The following is a 27,376-nucleotide window of genomic DNA, read 5'->3' as shown; positions in this document are numbered from 1 at the left end:
GGGTAAATAAATTCATATTACAATATACTTAAACATTATAAAATTTCCCTTGGTTTATGAAATGTAAATAGTTAAAAGTAGACAATTTCTGATACAAGTATACTATGGATTAAGTGAGAATAACAGTACCACCTGGTATTTTAAATTATTTGTGTTTTCAAAACCTGGTAGAATTGTTACTTCCCAGTGAGGTACTAAGCCTTTGAAAAACATTGTTATTCCTTCCATTTCTCAGAGGCAGGTAATAGAGAAGGAGGAACACTGAGGACCTGTATTTTAGTCCCTCCTCTGTTGATTTTTTTCTTTTCAGCACAGGTTTATTCAATGATTTTTAAATTAGCTTTATTGAGGTGTGATTTACATATCACAAAATGCACCCTTTACATGTGTACCATTCAGTGATTATAGTAAATTTATAGTGTTATGCAACTGTCACCACAATCCAGTTATAGAATATTTCTATTACCACAAAGTTTCTTCTTACCTATTTGCAGCCAATCCCTGTTCCTACCTGCAGGCCTAGGCGACCACTGATCTGCTTTCTATCTCTGTAGATTTTCTCTTTCTGGACCCTTGATATGAATGAGACCATGCAATACGTGATCTCTTGTGTGTGGCTTCTTTCAATTTAGCATAATATTTTTGAGACTGGTGCATGTTGAAGCATGTATCAGTATTTTAATCCTTCCTATTGCTGAATAAATAGAATATTATATTCTACTTAATGGGATATGTCACATTTCTTTTTGCACACACTCAATAGCTGGTAGACATTTGAGTTGGTTCCACTTTTTAGCTATTATGAATAATACTGCTGTGACATTTGTGTACAAGTCTTTATGTGGACATATGTTTTCAGTTCTCTTGAATACATGAATTTCTGGGTCATATGGTAACTTCATGTTTAACTTTTGGAGGAGCTACAATCTGTTTTCCAAAGTGGTTGCACTATTTTACATTCCTACCAGCAGTGTATGAGGGTTCTAATTTCCCCACATCCTCATCAACACTTGTTACTGTCCATCTTCTTTGTTATAACCATTTTAGTAGGTGTGTGGTGGCAGCGTGTTGTGATTTTGATTCGCATTTCCTTGATGGTTAATGGTGTTGATATTTTTTTTATGTGTTTATTGATCATTTGTCTACCTTCTTTGGAAAAATGTCTATGGTTATTTTCCCATTTTAAAAATTGGGTTCTTGTTCAGTTGTAAGAATTATTTATATATTATAGGTATAAATCCTTTATCAAACATACAGTTTGTAAATGTTTTCTCCCAATCTTTGGCTTGTCTTTTCATTTTCTTAATGACATCATTTGAAAAGCAAAAGTTCTAAGTTTTTATGAAGTCTAATTTATCAGTTTTTTATTTTATGGTTCATATTTTGGCCATGATAAGAAATCTTTGCCTGTCTCAAATTTACAAAGATTTTCTCCTGTGTTTTCATGTAGAAGTTTTTATGCTTTTATCTCTTAAATACATGTTTATGATCCATTTTGAGTTTTCAGTTTTGTTGATGGTGTAAGGTAAGTCTTTTATTTGTTTGACTTTCCATATGGATATCCTTCCTATGCTGTTTGACTTCAGTTTTCTCATTTGTAAAATGGAAATAATACCTTCTCTGATTCCCACACTGAGGTTTTAAGGATCAGTTGAAATAATAATGTGTTGTAAACCTTATATAAACAGCTCATACACATGTAAGGTGGTATTGTTACTATAAGGGAGCTATAAAATATTAAGGTTAAACGACTTGCTTAAAGTCACTCAGAAAGTCATTATTTGAGTCCATGTTAATAACTGAGGATCCTGACCCTGCTTTAGGCTCAGTTACCTCTTCATATAAAAATATCTGCAATCCACAGCAGATGGCAGAACAATATAGTAGGGTGACAACCTGGTACAAACCAGCATCGACTTCAAAAACCTAGAATTCTCCTGGAGCTATGTAATTATGGCCTGTGTGAATTTAAGTTTTAAAAAGAACTTTAGCATTGAACATTTTGGATGTGTATATTTTTTTACTTTCTTTTGGGAAGAAGAGAAAATTCTATTTCTAAGCCATGAGCCTCATCTGGACCTTCAGATGTGTTTGCCATAGTAACTAATACAAACTAAAATTAAATTTTACTGTAAATCCAAATTGATCCATTTCCATAGTCTCTATATAAGGCCGAAACTACTCTGAGCATTTTTGTGCCACTTATATTCTGTCTCTTACTGTTCCATCTCTCTGGCTCTTGGGTTTCCTGCTGGAGAGCTTAATGTTTTTTCTACTTTTTTGATAAGTCTCCCATCCATTATTGCTCATCCCCTGAAACATGATGGGAAGGTATACTTTCTTATACAGAGATTATTTTAGTAATACCCTTGGGTCTTTGTAGAGTATATGTTGCTTTTTCCTTTCAATTGGATGTGTTGTGTATCTCCTTTGTTTTAAATGCTTGAGAGAAAATTCTGCCCTTGTTTGACTTTTCTAATGACCAGGCACTCATTCATTATTTATTGAGCAGATAACCTTTATCAAATGCCTCCATACTTGGCAAAATGGCTATGGCACAGATATAAAACCTCGTGTCTCACAGTATCATGCTTTATATTTTACAAAGCATTCTTACCTCCATTATTTCATACGATCCCCTCCTTCCCCCCCGCCCAGCAATTCTGTGAAGTAGAGAGTGCTGTATTATTAACCTTGACAATGAGGAAATTTTTAAGATTTAAAAAAGTCAAGTTACTACATTGGTCATATAGTGGTGAGCATAGCTGCCTTCCAAAAAAGTCAAGTTACCAATTTGCCTAAGGTCATATGGTTAATGAATGAGAGGACTAGAACTCAGATCATCTGACCTCAATTCCAGGGCTCTTTCCACCAGAACACACATCTTCCTTACCTGCTCTTACTAGGATTCAGTTCAAAGGAAAAGGCTCAAGTTGGTATTCAGAAGCTACTGCCAATGAAAAACTAGGTTGGATGACTTTTATGCTTAAGCAGGCAAGATTATATACAGTAGGTTGATGTTCTAGATTATTTTTAAGAGAAAATGGATTGCTCTGGTTGTTTTTCTAAGTTAAAATTTTATTCTGAAATGACTGTAGATTCACTTGCAGTCATAAGAATTAAATATAAGAGATCTTAGATATGCTTTACCCAGTTTCCCCTGGTGGTAAAATCTTATAAACAGTATCACAACCAGGATGTCGACATTATTACAGTCAAGACACAGAACTTTTCCATCACGGGGATACCTCATGTTGCCCTTTTATAGTGTCCACCCAATTCTTTCCCACCCCAGCCCCTCCTTAGTTCCTGGCAACCATGAAGCTATTATCGATTTCTATAATTTTGTCATTTCCATAATGTTCTATCAATTGAATCTTACAGTATATAATTTTTGAGATTAGGAATCATATAGTATATATATAACCTTTTGAGATTAGCTTTTTGTCAGCAGAATTCTCTGGAAATTCTTCAAGTTTCAAGTTGTTGGTTACATCAGTATTTCATTTCTTTTTTTGCTAAGTAGTATTCCATGGTATGGATGTAGCAGAGTTCACTTAACCATTCACCTATTGAAGGACATCTGTGCTGTTTCCAGTTTGGGGCTATTACAAATAAAGCTGCTGTCAACATTTGTGTACAGGTTTTTGTGTGAGCATGAGTCTTCATTTTTTTTGGAATAGTACCTAAGAAGGCAATTGCAGGCTCATATGGTAATTGCATGTTTAGATTTTAAAGAAACTACCAAACTGTTTTCCAGAGTGTCTGTAACATTTTACATTCTTGCCAGAAATGTGTGAATAATATGGAATCTCTACATCCTTGTCAGTATTTGGTGTTGTCACTTTTGTTTTATTTTAGCCATTCTGATAGGTGTGTCACAATATCTTACTGTGTTTTTAATTTGCATTTCCCTAATTGCTAATGATGCTGACCATCTTTTCATGTGCTTATTTGCTATCTGTATCTTCTCTGGTGAAATGCCTGTTCATGCCTTTTGTCCATTTTGTAATTGGATTGTTTTGCTTGTTTACTGTTAAGTTTTGAGAATTCTTTTTTAAAATGTTTATGTATTTATCTTTGAAAGGGGGGAGAGAGAGAGAGCAAGTACGTGAATGGGGGAGCAGCAGAGATTAATGTTTATGTGTTATACCTGTTTCCGTCTTTTTCTTTCAGCCTGCCTGCAATTGTATATATTTTTTAATGTTTTATTTATTCTTTTTTTCTTCAACGTTTTTTTTTTATTATTATTATTTTGGGACAGAGAGAGACAGAGCATGAACGGGGGAGGGGCAGAGAGAGAGGGAGACACAGAATCGGAAACAGGCTTCAGGCTCCGAGCCATCAGCCCAGAGCCCGACGCGGGGCTCGAACTCCCGGACTGCGAGATCGTGACCTGGCTGAAGTCGGACGCTTAACCGACTGCGCCACCCAGGCGCCCCTATTCTTAAGAGAGAGAGAGAGAGACAGATCATGAGCGGGTGACGGGCAGAGCGAGAGAGGAACACAGAATCTGAAGCAGGCTCCAGGCTCTGAGCTGTCAGCACAGAGCCCGATGCAGGGCTCGAATCCATAAGCCATGAGATCATGACCTGAGCTGAAGTCAGATGCCCAACCAACTGAGCCACCCAAGTGCCCCTAAAATTGTATATTTGAGGTGAATTTCTTGTAGACTGCATATAGACAGCACATTTTTTAGTCCACTTTGCTAATTTTTAAAAATTTTTTTAATGTTTATTTATTTTTGAGAGAGAGAGAGCACGAGTGGGGAAGGGGCAGAGAGGAGACACAGAATCCGAAGCAGGCTCCAGGCTCTGAGCTGACAGCACAGAGCCCCATGTGGGACTTGAACTCATAAGCTATGAGATCATGACCTGAACCAAAGTTGGATGCTCCACCGACTGAGCCACCCAGGCGCCCCAACTAATCTCTGTCTTTTAATCAGTATGTTTAGATCACTAATCTGTTAGGGTGTAAGTCTGCCACTTCATTTTTTTGTTTTTTGTTTTGTTTGTTTTGTTCTCTCTGTTTTTCATTTCTCTTTTCTCTTTCCTGCCTTCCTGTGAATTACTTGAACATTTTTTAGAATTCCATGTTGCATCATCTGTAGTATTATTAACTGTATTTCTTTGTACAGCTTCTTTTTCAGTGGTTGCTCTAGGTATTACAGAGTGCATACGTGTGTGTGTGTGTGTGTGTGTGTGTGTGTGTGTGTGTGTAAAACTTATTACTGTCTGGTTCTGTCATCATGTGACCAGTTCAAGTGAAGTATAGAAACCTTACTTCTCTTTACCTTCCCCCACTTATAATTGTCCTAAATTTTCCTGTACCTACATTTAGAACTACATCAGTGTTATAATTTTTACTTAATCCTTCAACCATAATTTAGAAAACTTGGGATGCCTGGGTGAGTCAGTTGGTCAAGCATCCAACTCTTGATTTTGGCTCAGGTCATGATCTTGCAGTTTGTGAGACCAAGCCCCAAATTGGGCTCTGCACTGTCAGTGCAGATCATGACCTGAGCTTAGGAGAAGCTTGGGCTTCTCTCTCTGCCTCTCCACTGCCCATTTGTGCCTTCTCTCTCTCTCTCAAAGCAAATAAATAAACATTTAAAAAATATAAATAAAATAATTGAGAAAACTCAAAAGAAGAAGAAATTGTATTTTATTGTATTTACATATATAAAAATGCAGGCTTACCATTTTCTTTCTTCCTTTTTGATGTTGCAGGGTACCTTTTCTATCATTTCTTTTGTTTAGAGAGCTTCCTTTAGACATTTTTTTAGAGAAGCTCCGTTGATAAATTCTCATAGTTTCTCTTTATCTGATAATGTCTCTATCCCCCCTTCATTCCCAAAAGATGTTTTTGTTGGTTATAGCATTCCAGGTTGATGATCCTTTTCATTCAGTACTTCAAAAATACTGTGCCACTCCTCTCAGGCCTCCAAGGCTTCTGGTGAGAAATCTGCTAATCTTCAACTTGTTTTCTCCCTATAAATAAACTGTTATTTTTCTTTGACCTCCTTCAACATTTTTCCTTTGTCTTTGGTTTCAGAAGCTGGACTGTGATGTCTCTTGGGTAGATTTCTTTGGGTTTGTATTGTTTGGGGTTCACTCTGCTTTGTGAATCTGTAGGTTTATATCTTTGCCAAATTTGGTAAGTTTTCAGATATAATTTCTTTGAGTACTTTTCAGCCCCCAACCTCTTTCTCCTTTTTCTGGGACTCCAATGAAAGGAAGGTTAGAACCTTTGTTACTGTTCCACGAGTCCCTGGTGGCTTTATTCTATTATTTTTTGCCTATTTCTCTCTGTTGTTCAGATTCAGTAATTTCTGTTGTTCTGTCTTTGAGTTCACTGATCTTTCCTCTGCCTCCTCCATTCTGCTGTTGAACCTATTAGTGGAGGTTTTTGTTTCAGCTATAATATTTTTCAGTTCTAAGATTTCCATATGATCTTTATATCTTCTGGTTTTTTTTTCTGAGACTTTCCATTTTTTTCTATGAAGTATGTACATTACTGAAGCATTTTATGATTTTTTAAGTTTTAATTTATATTTTTTAATTTTTTAATGTTTATTTTTGAGAGAGAGAGTGAGACAGAGTTTGAGCAGGGGAGGGGCAGAGAGAGAAGGAGACACAATCTGAAGCAGGCTCTGAGCTGTCAGCACAGATCCCACCATGGGGCTCGAACCCACAAACTGTGAGATCATGACTTGAGCTGAAGTCGGATGCTTAACCACCTGAGCCACCCAGGCACCCCAGTTTTTTTTTCAATGTTTATTTATTTTTGGGGGGACAGAGAGAGACAGAGCATGAACGGGGGAGGGGCAGAGAGAGAAGGACACACAGAATCGGAAACAGGCTCCAGGCTCTGAGCCATCAGCCCAGAGCCTGACGCGGGGCTCGAACTCCCGGACCGCGAGATCGTGACCTGGCTGAAGTCAGACGCTTAACCGACTGCGCCACCCAGGCGCCCCTTGGCACCCCAGTTTTAATTTAAGTTGCAGTTAGTTAACATACAGTATAATATTAGTTTCAGGTGTACAATTCAGTGATTCAACACTTCAGTACAATATCCAGTGATCATCATAACAAGTGCATTCCTTAATCCCCATCACCTATTTAACCTATCCCCCTCCCTCCCCTCTGGTAACTGTCAGTTCTCTATAGTTAAGAATCTCTTTCCTGGAGCACCTGGGGGGGGCTCAGTCAGTTAAGCATCTGACTCTTGATTTCACCTGAGGTCATAATCTTACAGTTCATGAGTTCAAAGCCCTGAATCAGGCTCCACGCTGACAGTGCAGAGCATGCTTGGGATTCTCTCTCTCTGTCCCTCCACTTGTTCTCTCTCTTTCTCTCTCTTTTAAAAATAAATAAACTGTAAAAAAAAGACTCTGGAAAAAAAACAAGGAGAACAGATTCTTTGAAAAAAAAAAGAATCTTTCCTGTTTGCCTCTCGTTTTTCCCCCTATGATTGATTGTTTCTTAAATTCCACACATGAATGAAATTGTATGGCATTTGTCTTTTCTGACTGACTTATTTCACTTAGCATAATAGTCTCTAGCTTTATCCACATTGTTGCAAATGGCAAGATTTAATTTTTTTGATGTTTTTATTTATTTTTGAGACAGCACGAGCTAGGGAGGGACAGAGAGAGGGGGAGACAGGAACCCAAGTGGGCTCTGTGCTGACAGCAGAGAACCTGATGCAGGGCTTGAACCCACAAGCCATGAGATCATGACTTGAGCCGAAGTCAGATGCTTAGCCAGCTGAGCCACCCAGATGCCCCAAGATTTAATTCTTTTTGATGGCTGAGTAATATTCCATTGTATGTATATGTGTGTGTGTGTGTGTGTGTGTGTGTATATATATATATATATATATATGCACACACCCCCTCTTCTTTATCCATTCATCAGTCATTGGACATTTGGGCTCTTTCCATAATTTGGCTATTGTATATAATGCTGCTATAAACATCAGGGTGCACGTATCCCTTCGAGTTAGTATTTTTGTGTTCTTTGGGTAAATACCTAGTACTGTAATTGCTGGATCATAGGATAGTTCTATTTTTAACTTTTTGAGGAACCTCCATACTGTTTTCCAGACTGTCTGTACCAGTTTGCATTTCCATAAACAGAGCATGATGGTTCCTCCCCATTCTCCATAGACTCACCAACACCTATTATTTCTTGTGTTGTTGATTTTAGCCAATCTTACAGGTGTGAAGTGGCATCTCATTGTAGTTTTGATATGTATTTCCCTGATGATGAGTGATGTTGAGCATTTTTCATGTGTCTGTTGGCCATCTGTGTGTCTTTGGGAAAATGTCTCTTCATGTCTTCTGTCCATTTTTTGTATTGGCTTATTTGTTTTGAGGGTGTTGAGTTTTACAAGTTCTTTATATATTTTGGATACTAACCCTTTATTGGATATGTCATTTGCAAATATCTTCTCCCATTCTATAGGTTGCCTTTTAGTTTTGTTTTGTTTCCTTCACTGTGCTATAATGGTTACTTGAAAATCTTTGTCAGATATTGACATTTCTCTAACCTTGGTGCTAGCATCAATTGATTTAATTCAGTTTTGAGTTCTTCCTGGCTCTTGGTCTAATGAGTGTTTTTTTTTTTATTGAAACATGGACATTTTCATATTATGTTTCTGAAATTCTGGATCTCATTTAAACCTCTGTTTCAGCTGGATTTTTCTGACACTGCTATGCCAGGGAAGAGAGTATGACCTTATTACTTCTAGGTGGAAGTAGATGCTCAGGTTCCCCACTTGGCCTCCATTGATACTTAGGGTGGAGGATTCCTTGTTACTGCTGGGTGGAGATAGTATCCCACATGGTCTTCATTAACACCATGATAGAGGTGGCCTCATTATCTGCTGTGTGATGGTGAAAGTCCTGCCTCTTCACGAGTGTTTACAGACTTTGTTCCTCCTTTGTTCCACATTCTCTGGGGGTGGAAATGTAGGTTCCACTGATATTTCAGGGGGTAGGTGAATGCCTTATTACCAGCCATTGGATATGAAAGTCTTGTCTCCCTATCTGGCCTTCTGATACTATGCAGGGTGCCTCCTTACGCCCTCACAAGGGGAAAAATTTAGGCTCCCCAGTTAGCTTTTTCTGGAGTGGGTGGGGCTGGGATCACAGGCTTTTCTGTGATGTTCAGCTGTATTAGAGCCGTTAATGTCTAAAGGTTTTCTGTCTTGCATTGCTGCCCTTTTTCTGGTCCTTTGTCTATAGAGAACAGTCTTTTCTTGGGGCTTTGGTTTGTCTATGCCTGTTGGCATCTGTAGCACCAACTCTGAGCTATATGAAGCAAATAAAAACCCAGGGAACTCACCACTGTATCATTCCTTGGCCCCAAGGTCTCTAGCCAATCTTTCTTCTCTCTACCTTTCAGTCTCCTTATGTTTATGAATAGTGTCTTTTTTGAGTCTTATGTTTATTTTATGTCTAGGGTTTTAGTTGTACTTAGTAGAAGGAATAGGGATGAGTACATCTACTCCATCTCATAGAAGTGGAAGTTCCCTGGTTCATTTTTCTCACCATACAGAAACATAGATAATGGGGGGTGGGGAATTTTTACACTTAAATAGAAGGGACAAACCAAACCCTCGTAGCTGACATCAGAGTCACAAAGAGTCACAAAGGCATGTTGCATAACCAGGAAGAAGCCCAGAAGAAATCAGCCTCTATTCTTTCACAAGGGAAGCTAAAGGTGGTCCAAACTACTGAGCTACATTTTCTAGGAGTTTGCTCCTCAGAGTATAGTCCATGGACCAGCAGCATCAGCATCCCCTGGGAGCTTATGAGTAGTGTAGAATCTCATGCCCCATCCCAGACCAAATGAATCAGAATCTACATTTTAACAGTATCCCCATGTGACTTGTATGCACTTTAAAGATTGAGAAACACTGCTTACTCATTTGTCGGTATCATCTTAACATCTCACATTTGATCTTTTAGTTCAACTGAAAGAATTACTACTTCTGCCAATCATAAAATAGTTTATAAACAAGACTTGGGATCTAAAGGAAATGAAAGGTAAAGTTTCATTGTCTGATAGAATTTAGAAGTGAAATTAATGATCTTTGAAAAAGGTTATTTATTCCATTAATTTGTAAACTGAGGCATTGAAAGATTAAATATCTAACACAAGCTCATACAACTATGTAACAGCAAAGCTGAGAATTGAACCCAGTGCACTTTCTTCATAGCACAATGGTCCTTGGGTTTTTCTTCATCTAAATCTTTCTTCTTCCAAGCTTCACATCTCCTTGAAACTGGAATTGAGGTTCAGGCAAATATATCTTTGATTCAGGCTTTGATATTGTGTCTCTTCTGGATTTCTGTAGTTTGTTTCCTAAGTGGTCTGTAACTCTTTCTTCTCTTTTCCAGTTTTACCTGTTCATCTCTATTAAATATATCTCCCTAAAACACAAACTTTACTGTATCAGTGCTTTTCCCCCAAATCTCTTTTTCCCTCTAGATTTCTAAAAGCTCTGCATTTTCTAAATCCTTACCCTCACTCTAAAGGCTACCTCTAATTTCATCCACCACCACCACCCCCAAAAAAGACAGTGTTTTCCCCCACACAAATGTAGGCAATATTCTCCTTATTATCAATCTTTACCTCTTCTCCCTCTTCCTCTTAGAACAAAGCAAGATCTTTCCTCAAGACAGGTCTGTCACTAATTGTTTTTGTGGAGGTCTCATCTTCTCCCATTCCCTTTTTCTCAGACGAAGAAGGAACTAAATTACCTGAATCCTTGCTTCCTTTGTACTTGTTACACACCATCTTCTTGCTGCTTCTCTTCACTTGTAATCTGTGTCTTCTATCTCTTAGTTATCAGTGTTGTCATGAACTAGCACTTTCTGAGCCAGTTTTTCCTTCCTTGGTAACTTCAGTTTATTATCCTAAGTGACTTTGGCATCCCTGTTATCAGTTCATCCACTTCACAGTTTTTTGCCCTTCTTTAGCCTCTGTCTGTACCCCATATAAGGTCCACTTCCAAGATTGTTAACTCAAAGTTTTTCGAGTTACTATAATCTCTCTTACTTTTCCGTACTTGTTCTTTGCTGTCACTTATACTTCAAATAACTCAACCCTTCCCATTCTCTTATGGTCCAGTCTAGCCACATTCCTTTTTTTCCCTTTCCTTTTTTCTTTCTTTCTTTCTTTCTTTCTTTCTTTCTTTCTTTCTTTCTTTCTTTCTTTCATTTGGTTATACCTCCCGTTTAATTTTTTTCTAGCCTAACGACCCACCACTATCAGTTCTCCTGATACTAAGAAGCAGAATCACTAGAGAAAAGCACAGAACTAATACAAATTTATGTTGAGGTTTTTTTTAACGTTTATTTATTTTTGAGATAGAGACAGAGCGTGAACGGGGGAAGGTCAGAGAGAGGGAGACATAGAATCCGAAACAGGCTCCAGGCTCCGAGCTGTCAGCACAGAGCCCGACGCGGGGCTCGAACTCATGGACCATGAGATCATGACCTGAGCCGAAGTCAGCCGCTCAACCGACTGAGCCACCCAGGAGCCCCTATGTTGAGTTTTAAATGGGTTCTTAACACTCCTCAGAAATCCTTGCACTCTTGTCAAGTTTTTTCCAAACTCAAGTAAAATGGCTGCTTCAGGTTTTTTCTGCCTTTCCTACTTCCATAAAAACTTAGAACTACTTCACAATGACCCCAGTAGATGGCCTCATTGTATCTTCCTAATTGAGAAGATCAAGGACATCAAGTGTGAGTTCCTCCATTGCCCCATGTCTCAAACATAATGTTTTGCCACTGTACCTCTTTACTCATCTTAACCTTTTTCTCAAAAGAAGAGAGATTCCTTCAACCTTAAACTGTTAGTTCAATCTCCTTATACTTCTTGAAGTACCTTAGTATCTCTCCATTATTTTCAGTCTCTGTCTTTCTACATATCTTCCCTTTCTACTCTAAAAAAAGGCATAGGTCTCCAACAAAATACCATGTTCCTGGATGGCTTAATAGGAATCAGTTTCCCTAAATTCAATCAAAATAAAAATCTTAATAAGATTTCTTAATAAGATTTTTTTAGTGAAACTTGATAAGTCTAAAATTCTTCCCCCAAAGGAAATAAGCCACAATAGCCAATACATCTTTGCAAAAGAACAAGGCAAGATTTGTCCTATCAAATATAAAAATTATAAAGTGTTATTAATTTTAAGAATATGGTATTAGTTTATGGCACCTGGGTGGCTCAGTGGTTAAGCATCTGACTTCAGCTCACATCATGATCTCATGGTTCAAGAGTCCCACACCGGGTGAGCTCAAGCTGTTCTTCAGGTGAGCACAAGCCCTGCTTCAGGTAAGCCCCACTTCTCTCTCCCTCTCTCTCTGCCCCTTACTCACTTGCGCCCTCTCTCTCTCTGTCAAAAAAAAAAGTATGGTTTTCGCTTAAATGAAATCATAAATAGTAATAGGAGAGGATAGAACCCAGAAAAAGACCACATACCTATGAGAATTTAGTATGCAATGAAGGAGGTGTATTAAATCACTGAGAGGATGATCTATTTAAAACATGACATTAGGACAATTTAAAAAGTAAAGTTAAATCCTTACCTGTAAACTGAGAGGCATTGTAACATGGTGGTTGAGCACAGACTTTGGAGCCAGACTGCCCATCTTAAAATCTGGCTATACCATTTATTAGCTGTATGTGAGTTCTGTTACCTAACTCTCTGTGCCTCTGTCTCCTCATCTGTAATATTACAGTGTTGTTAGTAGTATTAAATAATACATGTAAAGTACTTAGGTGTCTAGCACATAATAAGTAGTATATAAGTGGTAAGTATTCACACTGTTTTTACCTCATACCATGTACCAAAATGACCACCAAAAGAAAAAAAGAATATCCAGATGGATTAAGAAACTAAACATAAAATCAAAGCTATAAAGGTATTAGGAGAAATATAGGAAAGTACTTTTTTTTAACTATGGGGTGGAGAGGACCCATCCAGAAGCTGGTACAGAAAAAAAAATAGATTCAGTTACATAAAATTAATAAATGACCCAAGATACCATAGAAAACTTCAAAATAAGCCACAGACTTGGATAAAATATTTGTAACATTTTTATTTTTATTTTTTTTAGTACAGTTGACACATAATATTGTTAGTTTCAGGCGTACAACTTAGTGATTTGACAAGTGTATACATTATGCTGTGTTCAACACAAGTGTAGATACCATCTGTTCCATTATATCACTATTACAATATCATTGCCTGTATTCCTTATGCTGTGCTTTTTATTCCCGTGAATCATTCATTCCATAACTGGAAGCCTTTATCTCTCTCTCCCCTTGATCTATTTTGCCCAACCTCCCACCTCCCTCCCCTCTGGCAATAATCAGTTAGTTCTCTGCATTTATAGGTCTGATTATGCTTTTTGTTTGTTTATTCATTTGTTTTTTGGGTTTTTTTTTTCTTTAGATTCCACTTATGAGTAGAATCATATGGTGTTTGTCTTTTTCAGTCTTACTTATTTCACTTAGCATAATACCTTCCAGGTTCATCCATCCATGTTGTCTCAAGTGGCACAATCTCATCCTTTTTATTGCTATGTAATATTCCATTGTGTGTGTGTGCGTGTGTGTACCACATTTTCCTTATCCATTCATCTGTCAGACATTTATGTTGCTTTATACTTGGCTATAATGCTGCAGTAAAACATAGGGGTGCATATATATATATTTTTTTTAATTAATATTCTTGTTTTCTTTGGGTAAAATACCCACATGATGGAATTATTGGATCATATGGTATTTCTATTTTTAATTTTTTGAGGGATCTCTATACTGTTTTCCACAATGTCTGCACCAGTTTGCATTCCTACCAAGAGTGCATGAGGGTTCCTATTTTTTCACATCCTTGCCAACACTTGCTATAACTTGTCATTTTGATTTTAGCCATTCTAACTGGTATAAGGTAATATGGTTTTGATTTGCATTTCCCTGATGATTAGTAATGTTGAACATCTTTTCATGTGTCTGTTGGCCATCTGTATGTCTCCTTTTGAAAATGTCTACTCAGGTCCCTTTTTTTAATGTTTATTTATTCTTGAGAGAGAGGGGGAGACAAAGATCCAAAGCGGGCTCCGTGCTGATAGTAGAGAGCCCGATGCGGGGCTCGAACTCACGAACCATGAGCTCATGACCCAAGTCGAAGTCAGACACTTAACTTGTTGAGCCACCCCGGCACCCCCTCTGTCCACTTTTTAATTGGATTGTTTGTTTTGGGGGGGTTGAGTTGTGTACGTTTTTAATATATTTTGGATATTAACACCTTATCAGATAAATGATTTGCAATATCCACCCCCCCCATTCAGTAGGTTGTCTTTTTGTTTTGTTGATGGTTTTCTTTGCTGTGCAAAAGCTTTTTATTTATAAGTAGTCCCAATAGTTTATTTTTGCTTTTGTTTCCCTTGCCTTTGGAAACATCTAGAAAAATGTCGCTATGGCCAATGTCAGAGAAGGTAGTGCCTGTGTTCTCTTCTAGGATTTTTACGGTTTCAGGCTTACATTTAGCTCTTTAATCCATTTTGAGTTTATTTTTGTGTATGGTGTTAAAAAGCGGTCCACTTTCATTCTTTTACATGTGACTGTCCAGTTTTCCCAGCACCATTTATTGAAAATGCTGTCTTTTCCTCATTGTATATTCTTACCTCCTTTGTCATAGATTAATTGACCGTATAATCATGGGTCTATTTCTGGGGTCTCTTTTCTGCTCCATTGATCTATGGATCCATTTTTGAGTTAAAAATCAATAAGAAAAAGATTACCTACACTAGAAGAAACAGGCAAAAGCTGTGACCAGGTAAACTACAAAAGACATGCAATTGCCTAATAAAACACATGCAAAAGTTGTTCAACCACACAATTAATCAAGGAAATCTGTATAAACAAAAATACATTTCATTGATAAATCAGGTGAAAATGGAGAGATTTTTCTCTAAATTAGAGGGTGTGTTTGGGATAATGTTAAAAATATATAAGGTCAGAGGAGCACTCAATCAAGAGTAAGTGCCCCTGGCCTCTACTCTCATCTGTGCCACAGACACACTGTGTGGCCTTAGGCAGATGGCACTGCCTCTCTTGGCGTCAGTTTCTTTATCAGTAACAAAAGGTTTCTAGAGACTTCTACTTCTGGAAGATCTAAATCTATGAGAATCTAAATGGATATGTTCCCCAGAAAAACAGCCATATTGGTGAAAATTATAGGAAAAACAGCTATTTAAAGTCTTTGGAAATTTTTTTAAGAGCATATAGAAGATGAAGAAGGATCCATTCAAGAAAATCTACTAAATCTTGATAAGAACCTTGAGAGTCCGTAGTACTGGAGCCATGACCTACTCCCTCCCTGTCCTACCCCCAGCTCAGCATAATGCAAGCTCCACCCCAGGAAAGTGTGGCCAAGGAAACAATGCTCTCACTTCCCTCAGTCTCCCAGTCAAGGGATATGGTGTCCCACAAAGAACAGCAGGCTGCCAGGACTTACTATCCCACCTTCAGCTCCAGGCTGCAAAGGCTCAATTTTGAGCAAGTATGGCCGAAAGAACGAGGCCTCCCTTCCTTTACCCAACCCCACTTGTGGGGCAAAGGACCTACCTTAGGCAAGTCAGACCACTGGGGCCCTTGTCTCAGCTAACTCTTAGGGCAGAGGTTTCACACCCAAAGAGGCAAGCCAAGAACACTAGAAACTACCACCCTACCCAGTAACCTCTAAAAGCAGGTGTATCACTCAGAAAAAAAGGGGTCCACTGTCCCCCCTCAAAGCTCTGGAGCAGGGGCTTAGAGATTTTTCCCAAGGGGAAGGGCAATCTATGAGAACAGAGTCTGTGTCCTCTGAGAAGCAACATAAGAAGCTTCACATGTGAGGGAAACAGACTTTGCCATAAAAAGGAATTAATTATTGCCACATGCTACAACATGGATGGATTTGGAAAGCATTATGCTAAGTGAAATATGCTGGTTATAAAGGAGTACATATACTGTGTGACTCCATTTATCTGAAATGTCCAGAATAGGCCAATCTATAAGAGAAAGAAATTAGATTACTGGTTGCCCAGAGATGTAGGGTGGGTATGGAGGGAAATGGAGAGTGACTGCTAATGGCAAAGGGTTTCCTTTAAAGGGGATAAAAATTAATTGTGGTGATGATTACAGAACTCTGTGAATATACTAAAAACCACTGAATTGTATACTTTAGGTAAATTTTATGGTATGTGAATTATATCTCAATAAAACTGATGTACACAATTATCACTTCAGGAACACTGAAGAGAGCCTATAAATGCAGGCATTCGTGTTCCAGAACACCTACAGTTTTATTAGAGATATGCACGATGGCCGTATTTATTATGATGTTAAAGATAGAGAAAACTGGCTTCGATCATGAGCCCCAGAAAGTCCTAAGAGCAAACACCTCTATTTGCCATCAGTGACTTGTATTTCACATAGGCCAGTCCATGTCACTCTGGGGTGAGTAGCTGCACTGATGCATTACTTTACTGAAGATTAATGATTCTCCTGAGCAACACTGGACATGAGGGCAGCTAATACAAATGAAAATAAAACTCCTGCAGTGTTCCCTAACTCATTGAATGGCACCATCATTCTTCCAGTTGCCCAAGCCAGGCATCTAGGAATCATCCCCCATTTCTAATATATCACCAAGTCTTGTCAATTCTGCCTCCTAAATATCTCAAATTCATTCACCTCCCATATTCCACTGTCCCAAACCTAGTTCAAGTTATCATCTATTTTTTTAACTTTTTTAAATGTTTATTTATTCTTGAGGGAGAGAGAGAGACAGAGTGTGAGCGGGGGAGGGGCAGAGAGAGGGAGACACAGAATCCGAAGCAGGCTCCAGGCTCTGAGCTGTCAGCACAGAGCCCGACGCGGGGTTCGAACTCATGAGCCGTGAGATCATGACCTGAGATGAAGTCGGACATTCAACCGCCTGAGCCACCCAGGAGCCCCACAAGTTATCATCTTTTACCTCAGCTACTGTAGGAAACTTTTAGCTGGTTTCCTTGCATCTCTTGCTTTCATTTATACCTTTCTCCATCCAGCAACCAGAATGATCTTTTAAATTTTCAAATATGTGACCTTGCTTAATCTTCTGTGGTTTCCCATTGCTTTTAAAGACCGAAATTCTAGGGGTGCCTGGATGGCTCTGTTGGTTGAGCGTCAGCTCAGGTCATTATCTCATGGTCTGTGGGTTCAAGCCCTGTATTGGGCTCTGTGCTGACGGTTCAGAGGCTGGAGCCTGCTTCAGATTCTGTGTCTCCCTCCCTCTCTGCCCCTCCCCCACTCATGCTCTGTCTCTCTCTCAAAAATAAGGAAATATTTTTTAAAAATTTTAAAAACTGCTTCTTGACACACTTCTCTGAAAATTAGGGGTAGGTGTTGGTGAGATAATCGACAGTACAGCACCAAGGGAAGCCCCAGACAGGATAGAGGCTTTTCTCCTGCTTAGAGGAGACCAGGAATGAGTCCAACCAGGCCTCAGAGCTTTTTCAATTTATGTGTCCCTTCATGAAGTCGTCTTGCCTTATGTACAGCTGACAAACTTTTAAGATGCTCTCCTCCTACCTTCAAGGAATACAGGATTGTTCATGGAGGCTGTGGCTCCTTCTTCGTGTTAGCGGAGCACCCATTGTTTGCTTAATAACAACACTGATACAGTAACACTGATACAGTCAGTACTACAATGACTGTGACAGTGATAACTGTAAACCCACTGTTCTTGGATTTCAGGAAGACTACCCAGAATCAGAGACTCTCTGGCTGATGGTCAAGTCCTGGAATATTGGGATATATATGTACAGCGGAAAGAAGTATGTATCTGCAGAAAAATGGTGTGACCTTTCACTGCATTTTCTTGACCACCTTGGCTCCCTCAAGAGAAACTATGAAACTCAGGTGAGGAGGGAGAGAGTAGGGGTGGATGATATGACTCGGGGAGCAGAGAGGCTATCTGGGCACTCAGTAAAGAGTCCTACCTTCCTTGGCTGGGAAAGAATCTTGATCATTGTTCCTCACAGTGGTTCCATAGAACAGTAAGAGTTAGGGGACTGTAAACAGTAATGTTTTAGAGTGGAAACCAGGAAGGGCGATGAACAGAGGAGAGCTTAAGGATAGCAAATGGAATCGAAATAAGAAGAATGCCGAGACAAGGGCGCCTAGGTGGCTCAGTGGGTTGAGTGTCTGACTTTGGCTCAAGTCATGATCTCACGGGTTCGTGTGTTTAAGCCCCACATCAAGCTCTGTGCTGACAGCATGGAGCCCACTTCGGATCCTCTGTCCCCTTCTCTCTCTGCCCCTCCCCCACTTGGGCATGTGTGTTCTCTCTCTCATTCCCCCCACCTCTTCCTCAAAAATAAACATTAAAAAAATTAGAAGAATGCCAAGACAGAGCTCTGGAAAGATGCATCACTGTCAATGCCAGTGCAAGTAGGGAAGGACTGAGCACCATGCAAAAGATCACTGTTTACGAAAGTATTTTCTCTAGAAACTAGTTGCAGACTTTTAGGCCATTAGGTAACCAGGAGAGGCTTGGTGGGGGAAAAAAAAGTCTTGCTACCAAATAAGGGCAGAAGATATTTTATGTTTTAAGTACCACCACCCTTACAATAGCTGCCTGTCCCTAGCAAATGTACCTAGTGCTATGGGGTCCTTCTTCCCTAAGAGAGTACTATATTTTTTCCCCAAAGTGGAACTCAGAACTTCCTCAGAACTCAGGAGGTCAAGGTTAGGCTTCCGTGCTATCACCTTGCGTCTCTCAGGAAATCTATTTGCTGTTCTCTTTCCTAGATGAATACTCTGTATGGCGACCTGGTGGAAGCATTAAGCAAAAGCAAGGGCTCAGTTTTCAACGAAGAGTGAGAAGAGCTGGAATAAGGCATCTGAGCAGGCAAGCTGACATCTACTTGAAGATGTTGAATACCTAAATTCTTGCCAGACTTTATCTTGAGTTCTTGTTTCTGTTTTTTCAAACCCTGTTTTCTTGTTGTTACATGAAGTTTTCTGAATTAAAGCATTTTGACTGTTACTGCTGTGGCCAGCTCATTTCTGGTAGACAAATTTTCCAAAGTACCAAGGATGTTATTATATGTTGAAATAGCCATATGAAGTAAGAGTATTCATGGCCCATGTGAGCAAAAACATTCTAGTCCAACACAAGTTGCATTCTATTCCAGAAGTGCTTGAATTCCCACTACCTGAAGGTAACAGAGAATCGCGGACTATTCAATAGAAGAACCTTAGTCGTCAATGGGCCCAGAATTGATCAGATTCATAAACTTGCTCTATGACACCCTTGAGAATGGGTCATCCAGCCTCTATCGGAGCATATCGTATGACAGGAATGCCCAAGATAGCTCAATCCACCTTTTTTGCTAATTGGGAGACAGAAATTTGTCTCCCTATAACAAGTCTGCTTTCTCTGCCCCAGATACACTTTGGAGAACTGAAGACAGAAGTCAGTCTCCTCCCTGTATTCCTGGATTTTTCTTCTTCTGCTTGAACATTCCCAGACCCCTTCACTGTTCCTCATATGATACGGGCTCGTACCTTCCAAGAGCCACATCCCACGTTCCAGTAAGGTCTGACCCACACAGAATTCAGCAGCCTCATTCTGGCAGGACTTGAATTAGTGTACTATAAGATCACATTGGCTTTTTCCCCCAGTTGATCTGGATGAACATCTTTAGACTTTTGATTTCGAAACAGTTTCATACTTACAGAAAAGGTGCAGAGAAGCACAAAGAACTGCTATATACCCTTCGCCCAGCCTCCCTATATGTTGACATTTTACCACATTGCTTTTATCATTCTCTTTGTGTGTTTCTTTCTAAACCATTTGAGATTAATTTGCAGACATCTTGCTCTGTTACCCCTTAATACCTCAGTGCATATTTCCTAAAAACAAGGACACTCTCATACAGGACCACAGTTAATCCATCAAAATTAGGAAATTAACAAGGATGCAATTCTAACATCTAATCTACAGACCTCATTCAAATTTCACCAATTGTCCTAATAAAGCCCTCCCTAAGTTTAGAATCATAAGTTGCATTTAGTGGTCATGTCTCTTTCATCTCCTACAAATGGAAATAGGTTCTCAGTCTTTCCTTGCTTTTCATGACCTTGACATTTTTAAAGAGTACAGGCTAATTACTTTGTCGCATGTACTGCAGCCAGGGTCTGTTTGATGTTTCCGAATGATTAGATTCCATTTACGTATTTTGGGAAGGCCTGCAACAAAATTGGTATGTTCTTCCTGGTGCATTGTACCAACAGGCACACAATGTCAATTTGTCCCATCACTGGTTAAGGTTAAGATGGCATCGACCAGGCACTTAGTAATTAAAAAGTAATTATGAAGTGCTTTGTGGAAGATAATTTGAGACCAGATTTCCATTCCTCATTAAGCTTCCACTTACTAGTTTTAGCATCCATTGATGATTCTTGCCTGAATCCATTTTTACTGTGATGGTTGCTAAATGTTGATTTTTTAATTTCCATCATTCCCACTTCATTTATTAGTTGGCGTCTGTTAGGTGGAACATGTTCTTCTCCCCCATTTATTTATTCATATTTTTAAAACAATTTTTTGTAAGTAGGCTCCACACTCAATGCGGGCTGGAACTCACAACCCTGAGATCAAGACCTCAGCTGAGATTAAGAGTGGGACGCTTAACTGACAGAGCCATCCAGGCGCCCCTAAAAATGTTTAAATACAGACTGACAGATTTCTGGTTTACTCAGTGAGTTATAATCCACTATATCTTTTTTTTTTTAAGAAACTGTTTCTTTTCTGTCCACCTATTTCCATTTCATTTGCCTTTGTGGAAGAGTAGCTTAAGGCCACTCAGTGGTTGTTCCTCCCCATTCAGTGGTCTGAGCCATGGGAGCTGAGGACCAGTCTTCAGCAGAGAACCACTGAATAGGCACAGAGGGCACCTGCATGCCTTCAGACCAGTCTGTGACTTCAGGTTAAGTAGCAGCGGATTCAGGAGCTGGAGCAGTCCATTCACCCTCATGTTCCACCTTGGTCACAGCCTTTTCAGCAGCGGCCTGCTCTTCCTTCTCAATCTCTTCAGGATCTCTGTAGAGGTAGAGATCAGGCATGACCTCCCATTGGTGTTCGTGGGAAATGGTGCCACGCATGTGCAGAACTTCTAGATCATCATTTTGCTCAAAGCTGGCTCCTATGTCCTTTTGACATGTCCCTATCAGTTTTTGAACACTTCCTTTCTTTGTGACACAGTAAGATGTTCCAGCCTCATGTTATAGTTTCCCTGCCCCAGCACTGGAATCAGTAATTTCTCCAAGAATCCCTGGTTCCTTTTTAATTGAATGGTAGCTAGTGCCCAAGATCTGAGGCACTCATTACCGGGACACCATTGTTTCTAGGTCCTCTCAGTGGACAGAGCTAGGAAATAGTAGCCAGAGATATTTTTTTAAGGTTACTTACTTATTTTGAGAGAAAGAGAGAGGCAGGGAGGGGCAGAGAGACAGGAAGAGAGAGAGAATCTAAGCAGTCTCCACACTGTCAGCACAGAGCCCAATGCAGGGCTCATACTCACCAACCATGAGATCATGACCTGAGCCAAAATCAAGTCTACTGCTCAACCGACTGGGCCACCAAGGCACCCCCAGAGATCTTTTTTTATGTAATCTGCACAGCCAATGTGGTCAAACTCAAAACCTCAAGATAAAGGGTCACATACTTTCCCAGCCAGGCGCCCCCCCAGTGCTAGGAAATAAAATGTGTGTATGTGTATGTACATCTACACATGTACATGCATATCTATAGACAGATATAGATACAGTTGACCCTAGATAGGGATGCCAATCTCTGCGCAGTCAAAAATGCACATACAATTTTTGACTCCTCAAAACCTAACTACAAATAGCCTACTGTTGACTGGAAGCCTTCCCAATAACAGAAACAGTCGACCAACATATAATGTGTATGTGTATTATACGCTGCATTCTTAAGCTAGAGAAAAGAAAAATTTATTAAGAAAATCATAGGGAAAATACATTCACAGTACTGCATCGACAAAAAAAAAAAAGCCTATGTGTACATACGTATGTTAAAACTGAGTTCAGACCAATACCTCCATTTTCAACCCAACACGATACTGTTCTAGCCATCTTCCCCTTCCATATTTGCAACTGTCTCTTCCCACATTGAGAAACTTGGCTCCTGTGACTCCCAAATAGCCACTTACTGGCTCAATCTCCCTGTTTGAGAACACTCTCCCAGCCATCCTGGCCTGTGAGGGCTGCCCCTTTGGCAAGCCCTGGAAAACACACTGACCAAGTCATCAGCCAAGCCCCCATGCCTCTCTAGGAAGCAAGTTGAGCCGTTAGCTGAGTCACCATCAAGGTAAAGAGCAAAGGACCCCATTCGCATTTTTTTTCCTTTTTTTTTTTATTTTTATTTTTTATATATGAAATTTATTGTCAAATTGGTTTCCATACAACACCCAGTGCTCATCCCAAAAGGTGCCCTCTTCAATACCCATCACCCACCCTCTCCTCCCTCCCACCCCCATCAACCCTCAGTTTGTTCTCAGTTTTTAACAGTCTCTTATGCTTTGGCTCTCTCCCACTCTAACCTTTTTTTTTTTTTCCTTCCCCTCCCCCATGGGTTCCTGTTAAGTTTCTCAGGATCCACATAAGAGTGAAACCATATGGTATCTGTCTTTCTCTGTATGGCTTATTTCACTTAGCATCACACTCTCCAGTTCCATCCACGTTGCTACAAAAGGCCATATTTCATTTTTTCTCATTGCCACGTAATATTCCATTGTGTATATAAACCACAATTTCTTTATCCATTCATCAGTTGATGGACATTTAGGCTCTTTCCATAATTTGGCTATTGTTGAGAGTGCTGCTATGAACATTGGGGTACATGTGCCCCTATGCATCAGTACTCCTGTATCCCTTGAATAGACACTTCTCTAAAGAAGACATCCGGATGGCCAACAGGCACATGAAAAGATGTTCAGCGTCGCTCTTTATCAGGGAAATACAAATCAAAACCACACTCAGGTATCACCTCACGCCAGTCAGAGTGGCCAAAATGAACAAATCAGGAGACTATAGATGCTGGAGAGGATGTGGAGAAACGGGAACCCTCTTGCACTGTTGGTGGGAATGCAAATTGGTGCAGCCGCTTTGGAAAGCAGTGTGGAGGTTCCTCAGAAAATTAAAAATAGACCTACCCTATGACCCAGCAATAGCACTCCCATTCGCATTTAAACAGGCATTTCTTATTGTCGACTCACTGGACTTACTGTTGACTCTCCCCGGCCTTCACCTTAGTTTATTCGTACTTAGCTTTGAGAAGTCAGCTCAAAGGCAAGTTCCTCAGAGAAAACTTCCCTGCCTGGGTCAGGTTCCTCTGTCATATGCTCTCCTAGCACTCAGTTGTTATTCATCATAATTTGTCAATATATATTTGTTCGTGGACTAGTTTGATTAATATGAGTCTCTCCCAATAGTGTTTAAGTTCCGTAAGGGCAGACAGTATGTTTTCCTCACCACGGTATATCCCCATTGTCTAGCGCAGTCCTGGCACCTTCAGCAAATAGTTGTTGAAGGAATGAGTGAGAACTTGGTTTGTTTTCATACCTTCCTGTCATTAATTAGCACTTCGGTTGTACTTCCAGTTTTTTCATCTAATTGCATTCATCCCTATTACGTTGCTCTTGCCAGTTATTCTTTTTGGGTAGAGTCTATCTGTATTATGTCATTATGCCTCTCAGACCTACTTTTTATCTTGAATAAAATTTTTTTAAGTTTATTTTCAGAGACAGCACAAGAGAGAATTCCAAGCAGGCTGTGCACTGCCAGCACAGACCACGATGTGGGGATTGAACCCACGAAGCCATGAGATCACGACCTGAACCGAAATCAAGAGTCAGATGCTTCACCAACTGAGGCACCCAGGCACCCCTGTCAGACCTACTTTATCTGCATATTCTGTCCACATGCCATCTAATGCCTTTATCCAAATAAATGATCAAACGTCCTGAATAGGGAGAGGGCTGAGACAAAGCTTGGTGACATGCCTCGCGGTCCTACTTCCAAGTTTATTCATTCTTGCAACAAGCACTTCCTGAACACTTGGAGAAAGTACATGGTAGACCGTATACTGGGCACTACGATAGGTACTGGGGATAGAGTGAACAAAATAGAAAACAAAGTCTCTGCTGCGAGGAGCTTGCTTTAACATTTGAGTGGTGGGGGCAGGACAGATAACAAACTAGTACGTAAATAAACATTGGCCCATCAGTTAGCACACTTGCGGATGATCACTCACCCATTCGATAAAGGTACTAAGGTACTATCTACATTTTCCCAACTTTTTCACAAGGATATCATGAATGACTTTGTCAATGCCTTGCTGGAATCCGGATACACTATGCGATGTTCCTCTGCTTTACCCATTTACTTACACTTACTAAGGTCGTCTCAGCAGAGGAAATGAGCTTAGTCTGTCTTGAGCTATTCTTAAGTAAAGGGCTTTCTGAACCCTTTGTGATCACGAGTTCCCTTCTAGGTGTCATGCAAGCCATTCCTTCCCATAATGTATTCTGGAAACTTGCCTGTGATCAAGATGAAACGTACCTGTCGGAAGCTTGTGATGCCTACCATCTTCCCTTTAAAAAGGAGCATACGGCCTTCTCTAGGCTTCCAGCATCTTTCTTATTCCCCCTGGCTCCCCAAGGGTCACAGACTCCAGTGCAGTGATCTCATCTGTGGGTTCTCCCAACATCCTGAAATACAATTTGGGCCAAGAGACTCAAAATCATTTAAAGCACCTTGATGCTTCTTAGAATTTTTGAACTTATGGGGGCACCTGGGTGGCTCAGTCAGTGAAGCATCCGACTCTTGGTTTCGGCTCAGGTCTTGATCTCGTGGTTTGTGAGTTTGAGCCCCACGTCGGTCTCAGCACTGACAGTGCAAAACCTGCTTAGGATTCTCTCTCCCCTCTCTCTCTGCCCCTCCCCCACGCACACCCACTCTCTCTTTCTCTCTCAAAAATAAACTGTCAAAAAAATTTTTTTAAAGAATTTTTGTACTTACTTTGATGGTTCCCTCTTAGCAATGTCTGCTTGACCCTTTCCAGGCTCACAGGCAGTTTGTATGACAGAGAAGACCAAACAAAGCAAAGTGGGAATTAAAGAGGTTTCTTGATCTGTGTTGTCTGACAACAGTACTCCATTTCCTTTTTTATTTTATACCCTGTGGCACTACTGGAATTCTTTTGGCACATGCTTATAATTTTAAAAAACTAATTTTAATTAAAACAAAATGTACTATCTGCCCCATCTTGCAGACTTCAAGGTCGCCTTCATTTGCTTTTTCATGCAAACAAAAGTGAAAGCAGCCTCTTTTTCTTACTCCTGGAATTAGCTCATTTTGGGTCAGGCCTTCCTAATAGGATTTTGGCGGTTCTGGTGTTACTGTTTCATATTTGGCATTGGTCAGCTGCCCTCCTCTCTACCTTTCTCATTTCTCATCATCAAAGAATTCTCTGTGCATCTACATCATTTCCTTTAGATACCTTTCCTTTTATTTCTTCATTAAAATATTTCACAATTACATGGTCAGAATTTAGTTTCTAAGAACCTTTCAGCCCTTTGGAAGGGTGGCCAAACAGAAAATGCCAGAAAACTTAGTAGATATGAATGAATACCTACTAAGTGCTAAGCACTTCACATGTGCTATCTTATCTAATTGTTATAACAAGCCCAGAAAGTAGTGGCATTCTGTTATTGTTCCTTCTTTCCTTTCTTCTTTCTCCCCCCCTCCCTTGTCATTTCTGTGAGAAATGGAACCTCAGAAAGTATAAGTAACTTAACCAAGGTCACACAGCTGCAAAATGACAGAACCATGATTTGAAGCTAAGATCTATTGGACCCCTGCTTTTTCTTCTTTTTTTTAAGTTTATTTATTTAGAGAAAGAGAGAGAGAGCACAAGTAGGGGAGGGGCAGAGAGTAAAGAGAGAATCCTAAACAGGCTCTTCACCTTCAGCACAGAGCCGGTCAAGGGGCTTGATCCCAAGAACCATGAGATCATGACCTGAGCCAAATTCAAGAGTCAGGCACTTAACCCATTGAACCACCCAGGCGCCCCTGGACCCCTGCTTTTTCTTTGCCCTCATGCTACCTTTCTTTTCTCTGAGCTGTTTGAAGTCTGCCTTCTTAAGTTCTACGGCAAAATACCTTACTGTGTCCAGCCTTACATTCTTACAAACTTAGCTAAAATGGTTGCTCTTCAAATTTCCCCTTCACCAATCAGCTCTTCATTACTAGTCAGAATTAGGACCTAAAGAACAAACAGTCCCTCTTGCTGATTTGTTGACTTTTTTTTTTTATATTTAACAAAAGAAATTTTTTTTACTTTTTTTTTTTTTTTTTTTTTGAGAGTAAGACAAAGCATGAGCTGGGAAGGGGCAGAGGGAGAGAGAGACACAGAATCCGAAGCAGGTTCCAGGCTCTGAGCTGTCAGCACAGAGCCCAATGTGGAGCTTGAACTCACGAACAGTGAGATCATGACCTGAGCCGAAGTTGGACGCTTAACTGACGAGCCACCCAGGCACCCCTCATGTTTGTGGATTTCTACGCAGACAGCACTATGTAACCTCTCATTCTCAAAGCCATTGGTTTTCTTAACAGTGTGTTCCTCTAGATGCAAAATTCCAGTTGTAAGTTTCATTCCTTCAAGTCTTAATAAACTAAAATTTCATATTTACTTCATATTAGGTGGTACCATATGAAGTTGCAAATTTATAAGCCCCAAATGGTTGAATGTTGGCAATTTCATATGGTTCAACCCGATGCATGTGCTGTGCATTGATGCAGAAACACCTTAACCCCGTAAGTTCTGTTTATGACTCTGACTCTTTTCCCAGATGTATTCTGTGACTGAATGGGCACCTCTTACAATAGTGCTCTTGTTGTCATATCTGATATCATCCATAGTAATTGATTTTATAATATTATCAGGGCATTTCTGCTTTCCCTTCCATTTTCAATTTCAAGTTCTCTTTATCAGATCAGCAAGCCTCTGGGTAAACACATTTTTTTTAGTTATCATAGAGAACTCTGTCCCTAGCCAAGAGCCAAGCAATCTGGTATTTTAAACTATGGTCCAGACAAAACAAATCCTATTCTAAAATTCCATTTCTAGAGGCAGCCATTTCATCTTCCACATATTCTTTTCTATTCCTAAGTACCAGTTTTCCTTTGTAAGAAGAAGAGAAAACACCACATGGTCCCCCAAGTCCTTGAATTTGCTACCC

At 39.8% G+C, this 27,376-nt stretch overlaps 1 protein-coding gene across 3 annotated transcripts in view; it reads left to right on the top strand.

Annotated features, from left to right (window-relative positions):
- TEX11 (testis expressed 11) overlaps nt 1-19,095 on the top strand; it is a 244,864-nt gene extending 225,769 nt beyond the window's left edge. For all 3 annotated transcript variants that reach the window (XM_045050778.1, XM_045050777.1, XM_006943797.4), the window contains 2 exons: nt 17,802-17,966; nt 18,858-19,095. In XM_045050778.1, the coding sequence (XP_044906713.1) occupies nt 17,802-17,966; nt 18,858-18,929 (237 nt within the window). In that variant the 3' untranslated portion in view covers nt 18,930-19,095. The remainder of the gene's footprint in view (nt 1-17,801; nt 17,967-18,857) is intronic.
- The last annotated feature ends 8,281 nt before the right edge of the window (nt 19,096-27,376 follow it).

This window comes from Felis catus, chromosome X (assembly GCF_018350175.1).
Source record: "Felis catus isolate Fca126 chromosome X, F.catus_Fca126_mat1.0, whole genome shotgun sequence".
NCBI lineage: Eukaryota > Metazoa > Chordata > Mammalia > Carnivora > Felidae > Felis > Felis catus.
The sequence above is the reverse complement of the archived record's forward strand: the minus strand, read 5'-3'. Positions and strand labels throughout refer to the sequence as shown.